The sequence below is a fragment of the Molossus molossus genome, unplaced genomic scaffold (genome assembly GCF_014108415.1).
Source record: "Molossus molossus isolate mMolMol1 unplaced genomic scaffold, mMolMol1.p scaffold_m16_p_9, whole genome shotgun sequence".
Classification (NCBI taxonomy): domain Eukaryota; kingdom Metazoa; phylum Chordata; class Mammalia; order Chiroptera; family Molossidae; genus Molossus; species Molossus molossus.
This window is the reverse complement of record NW_023425403.1, coordinates 68,257,205-68,272,286: the sequence shown is the minus strand read 5'-3', so window position 1 is coordinate 68,272,286 and position 15,082 is coordinate 68,257,205. Positions and strand designations below refer to the sequence as shown.

The window sequence follows — 15,082 nt, the reverse complement described above, 5'->3', positions numbered from 1 at the left end:
AAAAAACAAATGTTACAAAAGAAAGAAAGAAAAAACACGTCGATATGGGAATTCAGAGAAAAAGTGAAGACTCCTCATCTTGCCAGGTTATCTTTCTTGTATCTGTTGTTTTTACATGGCAATTATATGCTTACATTTATATGTATAACTCCTCAATAAACTCCTATGATGGCAATAATTATTACAAATATTATGTATATGCAATAATATCATCATTGTTATTATTTTAATTTGTTCATGGGTCTAGATGAAACATGGAAAATGGGCAAACGTGTGTAAATGAATAAAAGAATGAATGAGCACAACACTATTTGGTGGAAATCAAATAGTAATTTTTGCATGTCGTGCAACAGTTAAGTTGCTTATGATATAAAGCTTATGTGATCAAAACTATTCTTTTACTTGTACATTTTCAAAATTTTAGCAATAAACATCCTTCAAATGTTTTTAATGGAAATGTATTCACATTATAGATTGAGCAAAAGTTGGAGCTCTTTCTATTTGACATAGTTACTGACTTCTGTTTGAATGCATTTCAATCTATTTTGGAACACTAATGGAATGAGAAATAAATTCAGAACCCAGAGACAAGGGTTTGTATAACCACTGACAGCTACCAGTTAATTGACCTTGGGAAAGTCACTGATATTCTGAGCTTCAGTTGCTAAACAGGAAAATAGAAATACTACCTTGTTGCTTGATATTAGTGAGAGGATTAATTAGAATAACTCCTAGCGCTAAGCTCAATTACGCTTCTTCATTTTATTTTGAATAAAGAAATGATAACCATATTGCAGTTTTGAAATAAATTCACATCAGTAATATCTTAGTGTGCACAAAACATAATCAAATGGGTATAAATATCTACATAAATATATATAATATAGATTACCTATATACGCTATGACATTGGCTGATTTTCATTATTTTCAGCATAAATAAGCACACTCTTACCTGTTGGTGGGATTATCCCAGGAGACATGAGGCCAGGGACAGAATGTGGCATGATATGAGAGTTCTCTGGGGAAGTGACACTTTGAGTCCTCTTAGGAGGTCTTCCAGGTCTAGAACTGAAACAAACAAACAAAAAATTTTTACAATTAAGCTGTTGTCTTACACATCATTTCAAAGTTGTTTCAAGTGGTAACATGGACTGTAAATAAATTTGTTTCAAGGACGGTTGCTTTTGCAGTTAGATGTAATAGACTTCCATCACTAATTAGATTACATGCTGAATTCATTTTCCTCATTGAAGATCAGCCACTCTTGATGCATAATTCATAGCCTGCACCTCGTTACCTGCTTCTTCATATTAATATCTATACACAGTTTGAATTGCCTCGTTTGCATATGCTAAAGTTCTGCATGCAGCCTTCAGCACGAAAATTATGCACTAACTTGTAATAATTATTACAGTCAGCCTGCTATTGATTTATGAGACTTTTAAAAACCAAATATGTGTAGTACTTGTAATGAATGATATTTTAAGGTTCTTCAGGAAATTAAAAGGCAATGGCTGCCTAAGGAAATGTTCTGCTTGTTTGATTTAATACTACAGTTAGCTGGGAGGTGGAATGAAAGAGTGATTCAGACCTATAGCACATTTTTCGATGATATGTTTTATTACTTCGCACTGCTAGCCTGATATCTAGATGATAAATGACAATACATATCTAATGTGTGAAAAGGTCTTGCAATTTCTTTATTTTTTGTCATTTAAAAGATAAGTCAAGTTATCATTTAACCCTTATTCTATTTAAATGAAGAGCCCCACTAGGTTGCCTTACTTTTAATATACTAAAATAAATTGGAAAGGCTTAGGATTATTGGTAGGACATCATTGAGAAACTGCCAGTATAGCATCTTACACTTGCATTTAGGGTAAATAAAAATATCCTGTGCTTGTGGTGTAGTAGTGCTTGTTTTTACACGCCTATTGTACGAGATTAATTTTTTTAAATTATATAAGCAGAAGGTGAAGAAGAAATAAGTATTCACTATCCTTATATGAGAATAACATTAATGTAATATTAGAAATTTTTGAAAGCAACCTACTTAGCATTATGTTTACATTTTCTGCCTTTGTATCATGAATGTGCTTTAATATATCATAATTTCAGATGCAAAGTTCATAAACCAGCATTTCCATGTTAGTCTCCGCTAAGTTTTTTTGCCTCATTAGAAGCCTTAAAGATCCTAACTCTATTATTTAATTTCAATAATATACATAGTCATTTAACAAATAGTTATTAAGCACTTGCTGTTTTCAAAGTAGTGCACTGTGAAGGCTAATCTGAGAGAACCGGTTGTTTAGTCTCTAGACACTTGTGCCTTTCGGGTTTGGGTTGGGATTGGGAACAATCTGGTGCATCAGTAATTACGGTGCAAACTGGAATGAGCTAAGTGTCATAAGAAAGCTGTAATCTGATTACTAATTGGAAATTGGGTTGGCTGACAATACTTCCATGTTGAGAGAAGAGAGATAAGATTCCATGGCAGTAAAAACTTTAGAAGAGAATTCTGAAGGGTGAGTTAGACATGGAGAGAAAGAATGGAGGAAAAGTATACTCAATATGAGAAAGAAATGAAAACATGAAAATGTATTGATATACAAGACTGTTTCCAATGAACTGAAACAGGTCAAATGAAATGAGGACCAGAGATTCTGCTAGATACTGCTAGAGTTCTTCCCTGGGGTAAGGTCCTACAGGGCTTAGAACCAAGAGCAAGAAGATGATGCCTTTGTTTTGCAAATACACAAAGATACTCTGGTTTAGTGTTCTGAAGTATCTCTCTGGCTATTTATTCTTATTCTTCATTATTACTCTTCATCCTCAGCTGGTTCTTTAAGTTCTGTTACTTGCTTAGGGCCCATCAACAGCCTCCTAATAGTCTTCATTCTTCCTGACTGATCTTCCTAACGACAGCAGTGAGATGCTGAGAAATTTTGGCTAAATATATATTTGCAGCCTAGATCTTGCTCCTGGGATTCAGACAAGTTATTGTCTGTCTACTGGAAATCTCTGCTTGGATGTTCTATAATAATCTAAGACTCAGCTTGTCCAAATCTGAACTCAATAGCGTCACCTCTTTCCCAGATTCAGCAAAATGGCACCTAGTTGACTAAATTAAAAATCCGGGACTCAGCTGTGTCTTTTCCTTCCTTCGCACACTCAAACATCATCCCAATGGAGGCATCTCTCTAACCCACTCTCTTCTCTATTCCCACTCCTATTTTCCAGATCAATCCTTCATTTCTTATTTGATCTATAATTGCAACCTTCTGAATTTTCCTAAGATCTACTTCCAACTTTGTCCTGCTGTGAAGTCTTGAGTCTACAGTCAAGGCAACTCTTGATATTAATCTTAGAAGAATTCCTCTAAAATGTAAATTCAATCATTTTTTCCACTTGCTTAAAGATATCAACAGGTTCCTATAGGCTTCACCTTCCTTATCATGTCACCAAGATCTTCCAAAACTTGGCCCTGCCTGCTTTTCCAACCTCACCCTTTTATTACATTGGCCCTGCTGGATTCCTAGCAGTGTTTAAGTGGCTTCAGTGTCCTATTACACTACCTTATCAATGCTGCCTCCTTTGTCACCAAAGCCCTTTTCTATACCAACCCACTCACTCTCCTCCCCATTTTACCAGGCTAAGCCTTAATCACTTTTCTTACTAACCACGTCCAATGGGCTTGCTTTCTATGCACTGTGATAGCCCATGATGAACAAATCTATCATAGCGTTTTCCTCACTGATTGTAGTATCTGCTTTGTTTCACTCCCAAGACTCTATGACAGAAAATATATTAAAGGTAACTTTGGATTTTTAAAACTTAGCTCAGGGCCTGGGTCACCGTACAATTTTTTTTATTTCATCATTTTATTCCAATGCATGTGTTTAAATAAACGTTCACACAATCTATGTAGCCTTTCCCCCCAAGTCCTCAAGCATCCTACCTCATCCATTCTAGTGGTCTGAACGATTCCAGGAAATGAAAAGGCACGAAAATTAACCTTGCCACTCTGAGTCTAAGGACAATGAACATTGGGAGACCAGAAATAGAGAAGAGAGGTACTGGGAGATCTCAGCAATATGCCTTGGAGAAAGTCAGAAAGGAAAGGGAAGTTAAGATTTAAATGTCTTTGCCCTTTAATTTGATTTGCTTTTTAAGAAAATGAAATTGTTTAGAAGCACTTTATTACTCAGGCCACAGGAGCTGTCCGCAGGGCCCTGACTCAGGGAGTAGAAGGCAGCTATGAAGTAGGAACACTTTTATTTCATGCTGTGGTTAGAACAGACCCAGTGGGGTTTTTTCACCCCTGATATCTCCTGCTCAACCTATGACCTTGCCTCCAACTCACCAATAGAGATTTACTGCTTTCGGTTTTAAAGCTTTAAGATCTTTTAAAGCCTTTCTTTAAAATGCAAATACCCTTGATGGTGGTAACACCCTAAAGCCATCAGCTAACACCCTACTGAGGATTCCTTTACAATTAGGAGAGAGCGTGGTCTGAGACACAGTGCAAACAATGGAGGGAAGGGAAGATTTGAAGGAAGTCAAGCCACCTACACTTCTGCCTGAGAATCAGACTAATGGGAACCTTTCAGTGGAGTTATTTCCAACTTCCTGATGGAGGGCAAGTTCGATTTTTGTTTTTGTTTTTTATCAACAAAACTTTCCTCTATCCCTTCATCATCTACACGTAGGTTAGGTTCCCTTCCCGGAGTCCTGGTCACTAACTGCTAGAGGGTCTGACTTCAGGGAAGATACCCTAGTTGTTAAAAAGTTACAAAATATTTAAATAACTTTCAACAGAAGTTGAGGGGGTTTCCAGGAGAACGTGTGCAGTGCGGCAGCCGAGCTCTGGCTGCGTTGCCCAGACACGTCTGCCTTTGAGTCCTGGCTCTGCCAATTTACCAGAACGTGTGTCCTTACCCAAGCTACCTGACTTCTCTAAATACCTGGTAAAACGCAAGATTTTTTAAAAAAATCAGTGGGCCTGTGTGCTTTGTTAGAAATAAGTTGTTTTGGGAAAGAAAAACAAAAACTTGACTAAAGTGGCAGTGAAACAACCCGCTGAACCCTTTCCTGGGGAACAATCATCTGTGCCAGCACCGGCCACCTTCAAGCCTCCTTCCCCACAGCAGTAGCAAGTTCTACTCCCAAGGATCAGGACAGCTGAACCCTCCTAGTTCTAATCAAAGCAGAAGACCTCACTTAAATAAATTATTACCCTTAACAGCTTGAATAAAATCAAATTTATGACTTTGGTAATTGTTTTTGCCAGCTTCACGCAGGAGCCGTGGCGCAGCCCTACGTGTCCTCAGCCGTCTGCATGGAGCGAGGAGAGCATGGCTTCGGATGTCCAAAGCCACACTGCATGTCTCGCTGAGCACCCGCCCGCACACTCTTCCTGCGCTTCTGAATATAACATTTTCTTTTTAAGACAGATCACTGCATAGACTTCTCGCCTTAGTTTACACCATGAAATATGTCTCATGCTAATTTCCGCCTCTCTCCCACAACTATATAATGTTTACCAATTCTTCCTAGTCCATTTATTGTGCCTATTGAGGATGAAGTCAAAGCAAACTTAACAAAAGGAAACAAAATATCAGTTAATAAGAAGCTAAGTGCAGCAAAAGAGTAAGAGGCATTTGAAATTTTAGAGGGAAGGAACATGACTCCTCTTCAATTCTACCCTTCTCCCTGGGCATGATTGTCTGCTAATTTCTTCAGTAGTTTTTGAGAAATTAAGTTCAGATCTCTTCCTGAGAGCTGGAGCGAAAAACAAAAAAATGTAAAAAATGTCCAAGTAGCTAACTACCTACCAGAAAATTTGGTCCCAAATCCTACCTGCTTAAAGAAGGGTTCCGTTCAATCATTCAATTCATTCATCCATTTATCTAAGGAAAGGAGCTGACGCTGTACAACAAGCGATAGGCTAGATATTCAGGTTGCAAGAATAGAAGCACACTCCCTTCCTTGAGAAGGAAAATAAAATTAAATAGCCTGTGGGATAATAGTGCAGAAGAAAAATACATGGCAGCAAGTGAGCATTGATTTTTGTCTTGGGACACAAACAAGCATTCAAGGGTGAAGGCAGCTTGCTCCATTAATCTAGGCGAGTTCATTTGCCTTCTCTAATCTATTCACCCTAGGAAAACGCCAACTGTGTGTTCATATTCTGCAGATCTTTTTCCTAGTAAATTGCTTCTATAAAGCCAAGTCAAGATACATGAAACTTGGACTATATATAGCCAAATATATAAGCCGCACGTATATTTTAATTTATAATTGGAAAGGCATAATTTGCTTAGTGACTTACATACCCACTTGAACATTATGAGGTCGTGAAGAGGGATGTTTATGAGGAGTTTGTGAGAAAATGCTTATATTCTAAGTAAAGTACAAACACAAAATACAAACCTGCCAAAATGGACAGAAAAGAGCACAAGAGAGACAGAGATATTAAGTAAAGCAAGGAGCACACATAGAAAAAAGAGAAGGAAAGACTGAAATATTAGAAGGTATTATCAGTGGATGGAGAATCACATATTTCTACATCTGAAGATTGTGGTTTATCTGATACAAGCATATATTATATATAAAAACAAACTTTTAAAATTAATTTAACATTACAGTGACTCTTGACATGTTTTTCAGATAATTCATTGTACACAAACAGTAATTCTGGCTAAACTCAATCAGTGCCTGGGGTTTCTCTTTGTCTATAGCAGAAACCAGATATAATTTATCCTCTTAATCTTTCCTTTTTTCCATTTCAGTTCAAAAATATCTAATAAAAAGCAGATAATTATATGTAATAATATTACCCTTGTGGCAACTATAAAATCAATCTAAAATATGGAAAGTACAAATAATCATCAATATCTTCCAAATTAAATTAACCTCATGAAATTGATCCATCAACATAAAAGAATGCAAATGACCTCCAAAGATTAACCCATGTATATATTTCACCAAAAGAAACAGCTGATTTATAATCCTCAGTTTATAAACGGGTAATTTCTCTTTAGAAAGATCTTGTTAATTTGTTAGTTGATTTTTTTTTTTTTTTTTTAGTTTTTTGAAAGGCAACTATATAAATAATCCTGGAAGGTTATGATTAGCAATATGTTCCCTTTGCAGAGAGATTTTTTTTCTATAGCTGGTGAAACTTTGAAGGATAAATTACCTTTTTGCAAGGATAACAAATGTGACCATTTTCTCAAACTCATATCTCACTTCTGTTTAGACTGTCTGTGTTTGCTGTGTAGATGTGTGTCCCAGCCGTATTTACTTTTCCATACGAATAGATTATCCACTAACTCATCAGAGAGATGATTATTCACAGTGACGAAAATCCTGAATTCCATGGGGCAGGCATAAAATAGCACCCCTGGGCACTGGAAGAGCGCCCTCAGATGACTGGTTGAAGAACACAAAACACAAAACATTCTCTCAACTGTTTCCATGGCAGGGGTTATCAACTAAATCGTTTTCCTCCAAAATTCATATGTCGAAACCCTAACTCAAATATGATGGCATTTGGACATAAAGCCTTTGGGAGGTAATTAAGTTTCGATAAAGACCTGTCATGGAAGCCCTCCTGTGGAATGAATCCCTTGACAATGAGAGACACCAGAGAGCTTGCTGGCTCTGTCCTCAGCCACGTGAGGACACGGAGGGAAGGCAGCTGTCTGCAACCCACGTAGAGAGCCATCACCAGAACTCGACCATGCCGGGACTGAGCTCCGGTCCCTAACCTGGGAGAAACCGAGCTTCTGGGGTGCAGCCATCCCATCTATGCTATTTGGTGACAGCAGCCTGAGCAACACTAAGACAGCAAGGAACTCTGTACGTTCACTGACCAAATACACAAACTAAAATTTCCTATTAAAAAGAACGAAAAATAAAATGTTTACAAAGATTCTGTGCCCATATTACTCTGGGGAATGTCCAGTTTAACCTATTAAGCCTACATATGTTTTGTGGGAAAACGTTACAAATTCCCAAAGCTTTTAAAATTTTTGTTTTATGAGACAACTTCTCCGAGTTTTTACTATGTTCGTTTGTATTATCAATCTCTAAGAGTGTGGTAAAATGGTCATTTACTCTTTTATTTTATGTTTATTTTAATGTTATTTCCAGGAAGCTTGCTTAGAGACTTCTGCTCTTAAGGAATATGTTCTTCCTAATAGTGTGATTACATTCAAATTATGGAAACTCCTCATTTCTCAATGTTACCAAATCATGGTTTGTGTTGTACATTGGTCACACAATTGTCACATGAAAATGATTCTCCAAGGATCAGAAAAGCTGCAATCCACACATTCTATAGAGTTCATACAAGCTAATAATTACTCAAACACAAGGTTAAAAGAAGTAAACTGAAATCATCAGTAACCAAAAAAAAAAAAAGGAGTTGAAAACAGCTACTTTGGTGAGAAAAAATTATTGCCGCTGACTGAAAAACTCTCACTGTCTAGATCTGAAATTGTACAGGACATTTATCTGATACAAAACCTGTTTCAAAGATCATTGACAAAATATCTGAAGTCTCCAGGTCAGTTGGAACTATTAAACACTGAATAAGAAAATACCACAAAATAAGAGTTAAAACATATTGGAATGTGACTAAGCTACTCTTAAGCATTTGTAGATAAGTGTTAACCATTAATGACAGCCAAAACTACTAAAGAGAGTTCCTGTTTGACAGGTTACATACTTGAGATAATCTTGCCCTTTAAGTGTGTAAGTCCCTTTCTCCATTGTTAGAATCTCCACATTAAGAAGAGTATGTCCATGAAATAAATTAGTTATATTAATCTTAGAATTTATTAATCTTAGTTTAGACTCCTTAATTTAGTGACTATATTTTTTTGAGATTAATTTTATCGGATCACGAGTCTTGATATATTCTTGCTTCTACTTGCATTATTTACTTACATCAATGTAAATAACACCTTATAAAGTAAATCTAGTAATTTACCATCAAAATGTATTCATATTTTATAATTATTTTGTGGGTTAAAAAAGCAGTTTCCTATAATTTAAAGTTTTAATTAAAGAAATATAAATTTTAACACTATTTTTGTATTTCTATAACATGTAATATACATCCACATGTATGATATTTTTCCTTGAGAGAATACTATTTGTCAATTTCACTTGGTGACATGTTTATCTAGAGAGTTAAATTTTATTTTATTTATTTACTTTTTTTTGTATTTTGCTATTAATCCTCATCCAAGGATATTTTTCCCATTGAATTATAGAGAGAGTGGAAGGGAGGGAAGGGGAGAGAGAAACATCAATGTAAGAGGAGCTAGAAATCAAACCTGCAAACCAGGTACGTGCCCTGGACTATGAATGGAACTCACGGCCCTTCAGTGAACAAGCTGATACTCTAACCACTAAGCCACATCAGCCAGGGCTAGAGCTAAATATGTTTTCTCATTTAATCAACTTATAATTTTCTCTTCTTCCTATAAGCATCCCAAGCCATAAATAAGTCTACCGCAACACATCTTTTTTACAATTATCTGCAAAGACTGACTAAATCCCCTAAGGGACAGCTCCTAAAATAATTAGAAACTATAACTAATGGCTTTCTTAAAATTTTGGGAAGAGTTAATACTTCATTGGCTTTTTCTCACAGTTCTTCTCATACCTCAAAACCATATTCTACAAAATTTTAATTTAATATTAAAATTATTCCAACTGCCCTGGCCCATTTTCTCAGTGGTTAGAGCAATTGCCCATGGATCAAAGAGTCATGGGTTCAGTTCTGGTCAAGGGCACGTACCTCAGTTGCAGTTGGTCCCCAGCCCCAGTCAGGGTCATGCAGGAGGCAATCAATTGATGTGCCCCTCTCACATCTATGTTTCCCTCTCTCTTCCTTTCACTCCATCTCTCTCTCTCCCAGTCTGTCTGAATATAAACAGAAAAATATCCTCGGGTGAGGATTAAAATAAATAAATAAATTAATTAATTAATTAATTAATTAATTAATTTAAAAAAGCATTCCAACTAAGACATTGGAATCTCTAAACCAATCTTTTATACAAACTATGGACTCCATAGTCACACAAAAAAAGTTCTATTTTTGTAATTTTTCCATTTGAATTTCAAATGACTAGACTTTCTCTGTAATTACCATTGGCTGCATTTTGAAGCAAAAGCAATACATTCAATCTTTTATTTCTTCAGCACATGTCATGACCCTGTCCACAGTGGCTCTGGTTAACTATCAATCTGCTTTTGCAGATCATCTTGAATTTGGCCCCACTACACACCCAGTGTTTCAAACTCAAAATAGTGGTTGAGCATCGACCCATGCACCAAGTAATTCCCGGTCAGGGCACATGCCCAGGTTGTGGGCCCGATCCCCAGTGGGAGGCATGCAGGAGGCGGCCAATCAATGTTCTCTCTCATCGATGTTTCTATCTCTCTCTCCCTGTCCCTTCCTTTCGCTCTAAATTCAATAAAGAAAAAACATTTTTTTAAAATAACTAAATAATATTGAACAGTCCTCTGTAACAAATGCCATTTCCAACACATTAACTGCCCTCTTTCCAAAACTTTTCATTTTATTTTAGACTAGCACATAAAATAAAAATCACAGCTGTACGTGACTAACAACTAGGTACTATGGAATCTAACTCCTTTAATATTCCTAACAAACCTTTAAGACAAGTATTATCATTATCCTTATTTTACTGATGAGGAAATTGACATGCAAGAAAGTAAAATGCCTTATTCAATATGCCACGCACGAAAATGAATAGATTGGGCTTAGGTCGGGGTAAGAATGAACAGGCAAAGCATAAAGGATTTTCCAAACAATGAAAATACTGTGTGATACATTAAGGTGGATATGCGTTATTATACATTTGTCCAAACCCACAGAATGTAAAACACCAAGTGGGAACCCTAATGCAAACTATGGACTCTAAGTGATCATGATGTGCCAATATAGGTTCATCGGTTATAGCAAATGAACTACTCTGGTGGGGCATGTTGATAATGGGAGAGGCTATGCATATGTCAGGGCAGGAGGTGTTTGGGAAATAAATATCTGCACCTTCTGATCAATTTTATTGTGAACCCAATTCTGCTCTAAAAGAACTGTCTTTTTAAAAAATAGTAGAAGCACATTGTGAGCCAAGGCAATCTGGTCTAGGGGTCAAGCCCTGAGCAGCATGCAATCTGCCTCTGGAGCATATTTGTTTGCTAATTGAATCAACAAACATTAAATGATAATGTGCCTGACCTTACAACATGTGTTGAAAATACCACTAAGATTTGTCTCTGACTTCAAGTAGCCCACAGTCTATTTTGGGAAGTAGATACATAGTTACAAAAACTCACGTTAAGCCCTGGCCGGTTTGGCTCAGCGGTTAGAGCGTCTGCCTGTGGTCCAGAGAGACCCGGGTTCGGTTCCCGCTAAGGGCACGTACCTCGGTTGCAGTTTGTCCCCAGCCCTGGTTGGTCATGCAGGTGGCAGCCACTCGATGTGTCCCTTTCACATCGATGTTTCTCTCTCTCTCTCTCTTCCTCTCTCTCCCTCCCACTCTGTCTGTACAAAAAATGGAAAAATGTCCTCAGGTGAGGATGAAAAAAAAAAAAAACTCACGTTAAATATGTAGTACATGTTTGGAAGGAGTGTTGTGGAAACACCATAGTGAGGGAACCTCAGGAAAGATAAGATGTGAGCAAACAGGAGTTAGTCAACCGAAGAAGAGAAAGGGGATCTAAGTAAGCCAGTATCCACAGAGGCACGTCCCCTTTCACACACACGTGCGCGCGCACACACACACACACACACACACACTCCTGTAATGAAATAATGAAATCTTTAATTACACAAACTCCTGCTCATCTTTCCTTCCTTAAAATGGTTAGTATCACAGTCTAACACATAATCATTTGCATTTGGTTTCATTGGTCATATCTCATCTCTCCATATAGCTCCATACATCTGTCCTTTAAAAACAAGTTATTTTGATTAACTTATCTGCTTTAAATGCATCTTTTTTTCTGATGGGTTATTTTAGGGGAATTTAGTGCAAGCTGGTGTTACATAATCAACTCTATAGACAAAATCTGACTGTAACCACTGACTAATCCATCTCCCTTTCAACGTTTTACTTTAACAAGGGTTTGTATCCATAACAAGGAAATTAATGAATGACTCAACAGTTTTATTTTACTTCTCTATAATTATCTCAATATTAGTCACATAGCTACTATATAATTTTAATATCTACATATATAAGATGAAAATGTTTTGTAAAGAAGTTATCACTAACCAACAATAAGGAAAGAAAAAAAACTATAGTAAGTGTGCACCAATCCTAACATTCTAAAGCCACCATGATCATACATTTCCAGTAAAGTAACTAAATCTAGACACAAACACACAAACAATTTGGTATAAGCCTCTTCACACATAAATCACAAAACTAGAAATAATAGTCATGTTTATATTAAACTATCCTAAGAGATGCGGTTTCAAATTAGGACTTTAACAAAAATGATTAAATTCTAACTCAGAAAATCTTGTCTTGCTGCCTGTGCATGTAGAGATAAGACGGCTGACTCGACCTCAAGTGCCTGTTCTCACTCTCCACTGGCAAGCTATTTGTGTGCTACCTCTGAAAAAATGCATTCACCATCTCCCTGCACCGTGCAATGCATGGGGAGCTGCGGAGAAGCAGATTCTGACACCGGCGCCACCATGTAAAGACCTCCTGACAACTTTTTGATGCTCCCGGAAGGATTCTAGACCATGAACTAATGAAGGGATTATATGAAGACAGACAAAGGTATGCTGTTTCCAACCTGCAGCGATTTAATAACATGCTTAATTTGTTACCTGACATAGATGTTACATAAGCACCAAACATTGCTATTAATATGATTTACATTAATTGAATTCCATTTAATACAATATGAAAGTGCTTTCTTTAATAAGTGGTCTTTTAATACTAATGTTTGATATTATGAAAAATTATGATATAAACTCCCTGTACCACAGAGTCGGAGACGACATGACAATTGTCCTTTCAAGCTTGAGTAGACATTGTTTTATCATGGGATTCTTTTCCCCTAGAATACTGTGCAGAGGCGGCTTTTAAAATCCCAATCATTATGCTAATTTTATATTCCTTTATTTATTCATCTGTACCCAAATCATAATCTAAAATACTAAAAACTATTCCTAAAGAGTGTTATTTAAATTGACTAAATAATAACAGCTTACAATTGGATCTGATGTATTTATATGCACCAGGGATTCTTTTGAGTACTCTATGTATATTATTTCCTTTAATTTATTAACTTTGTAAGATAAAAATATTTATTCTATTTTGTAAATATAGAAACTGAGTCAGATATGTTGAAATATAGTGTTACTACAATGAAAATATAGACTTTTTTATTCATTAGTTCAAATGGACAAATTGTTTTCTGGTTAAGTCTTGGGCCCAACATTGTATTATACATAAGTCTAGAGAAGATAAAAGCAATTACATTTCACTTTTTAAAACAGATTATAGAATTCTTTATTTCGGTCCATTTCTTTATCTGTTTGTTTGTTAGAAAATTTTTTGATATTTAAAACTCTGCCTCAATCTCATGGCCAGAAAAACAACTCAAAGTCCAAGACTAATTCTGGGGCTCATTCCAATGCAAATGCTCCTTCCGGTATCATTAGAGCCCACAGACAGGTGCTGGTAGACACTGGGTATGAAGCCCAGTCCCAGAAACTATGACAGAACAAGGACAACAAAATACAACCTTTTCTTCAAAGGGAAGCTTCTTATTGGTAGCATCTATGGCTATTTATGACACTAAGTTTCAAGAGATTTTAATAAAAAGAGGATAAGTTTTTAGATGATGTAAAATGGGAAGCAGCATTTAAAGTAGATCTCAAACATAAGCGTGATTTTGAATGATAGAGAGAAGGTGAGAAAAGGGCATTGAAGGTTTCCAAATGGCATGATCCAGGGCTCCAAGGCAGAAAAGTGTGTGGAGCATGGGAAATGGTGGGTGAGTTAAGTCCTCAGGGAGTACTCCATCGGCACAGAATTTCTAGGCCATATTCGTAGATTTAATTTATGTGTTTTACAATTCCAGCTGTATTGTAAAGCGTTTGCAATAATAGCCAAAGCTTGCTTTCTTGGAGCGCTCCCTGACTCTCCAGTACAGAGAGCCATTAATTGTGTGAGTGCTGTAGTGCTAACAACCAAACGGGATGGGTGAACTTGGTGTCTAAAGATAGTATCATAAAATGCAAGGCCAAATATTGAGTGTCTAGAAAAGGCTACTCAAGAAGGACAACGCATGATCTAATTATAACATTCCATACTTAGGAAGTGATAGTATGCGAAGAATAACGGCTCTCAATTGTGCAGATTTTTATTAGATTAGAACAAAAATTAAGTTAGCTGCTATTGTCAAGACAGAGAGTAAAAATCATCAGATCTAAATTTAACTGAATTTTCTATGACTGTCATTATTCTAAATACTCAGACATGCGTTATATGATTGACTCTTCACAAAAACTATCAGGTAGATAGGACCATTATGCCCATTTTACAGGTGAACGGAGTGATTCCTGGAGAGAGCATAAGTAATGTGAATAGGCCACAGACTGCTCAAGTAGCAGAGCTGAAGGGAGAGGACCAGGTCTGACTGAGTTAATGTCCACTGTTAATTGCCATACTAATCATAAAAATGTTTCAACCCTGAAGAAATTTACATCAGAAGAAAACGGCCCTAGGTAGATGGTTTTTAAAATTCCATTTCAAGGCTGCATTTCTCTTCTATAATTCTGAATATATTTATTATTTTTAAATATACTCACTATTTTGAAAAATAATTTAATATTTTTGCCTCCACACCTTTCCACATACTCTTGCTACTTTCTAGAACACTCTTTAGTAAGATGTCTCCAGGCTTCACTTTCTCTAACCCCAAACAACTTAGCTCTGGGTCCAGTGAATAGCTCCCTTCCTTCACTCGATGCATTTTTAGTCTGAGCATGGTTTAGAAACACTATATATTTA

At 36.5% G+C, this 15,082-nt stretch overlaps 1 protein-coding gene across 1 annotated transcript in view; it reads right to left on the bottom strand.

The window, feature by feature from the left end:
* DACH1 (dachshund family transcription factor 1) overlaps nucleotides 1-15,082 on the bottom strand; it is a 410,092-nt gene that overhangs the window by 235,560 nt on the left and 159,450 nt on the right. Inside the window, exon 2 of the mRNA XM_036249628.1 lies at nucleotides 955-1,070. Coding sequence (XP_036105521.1) covers nucleotides 955-1,070 — 116 coding nt within the window. The remainder of the gene's footprint in view (nucleotides 1-954; nucleotides 1,071-15,082) is intronic.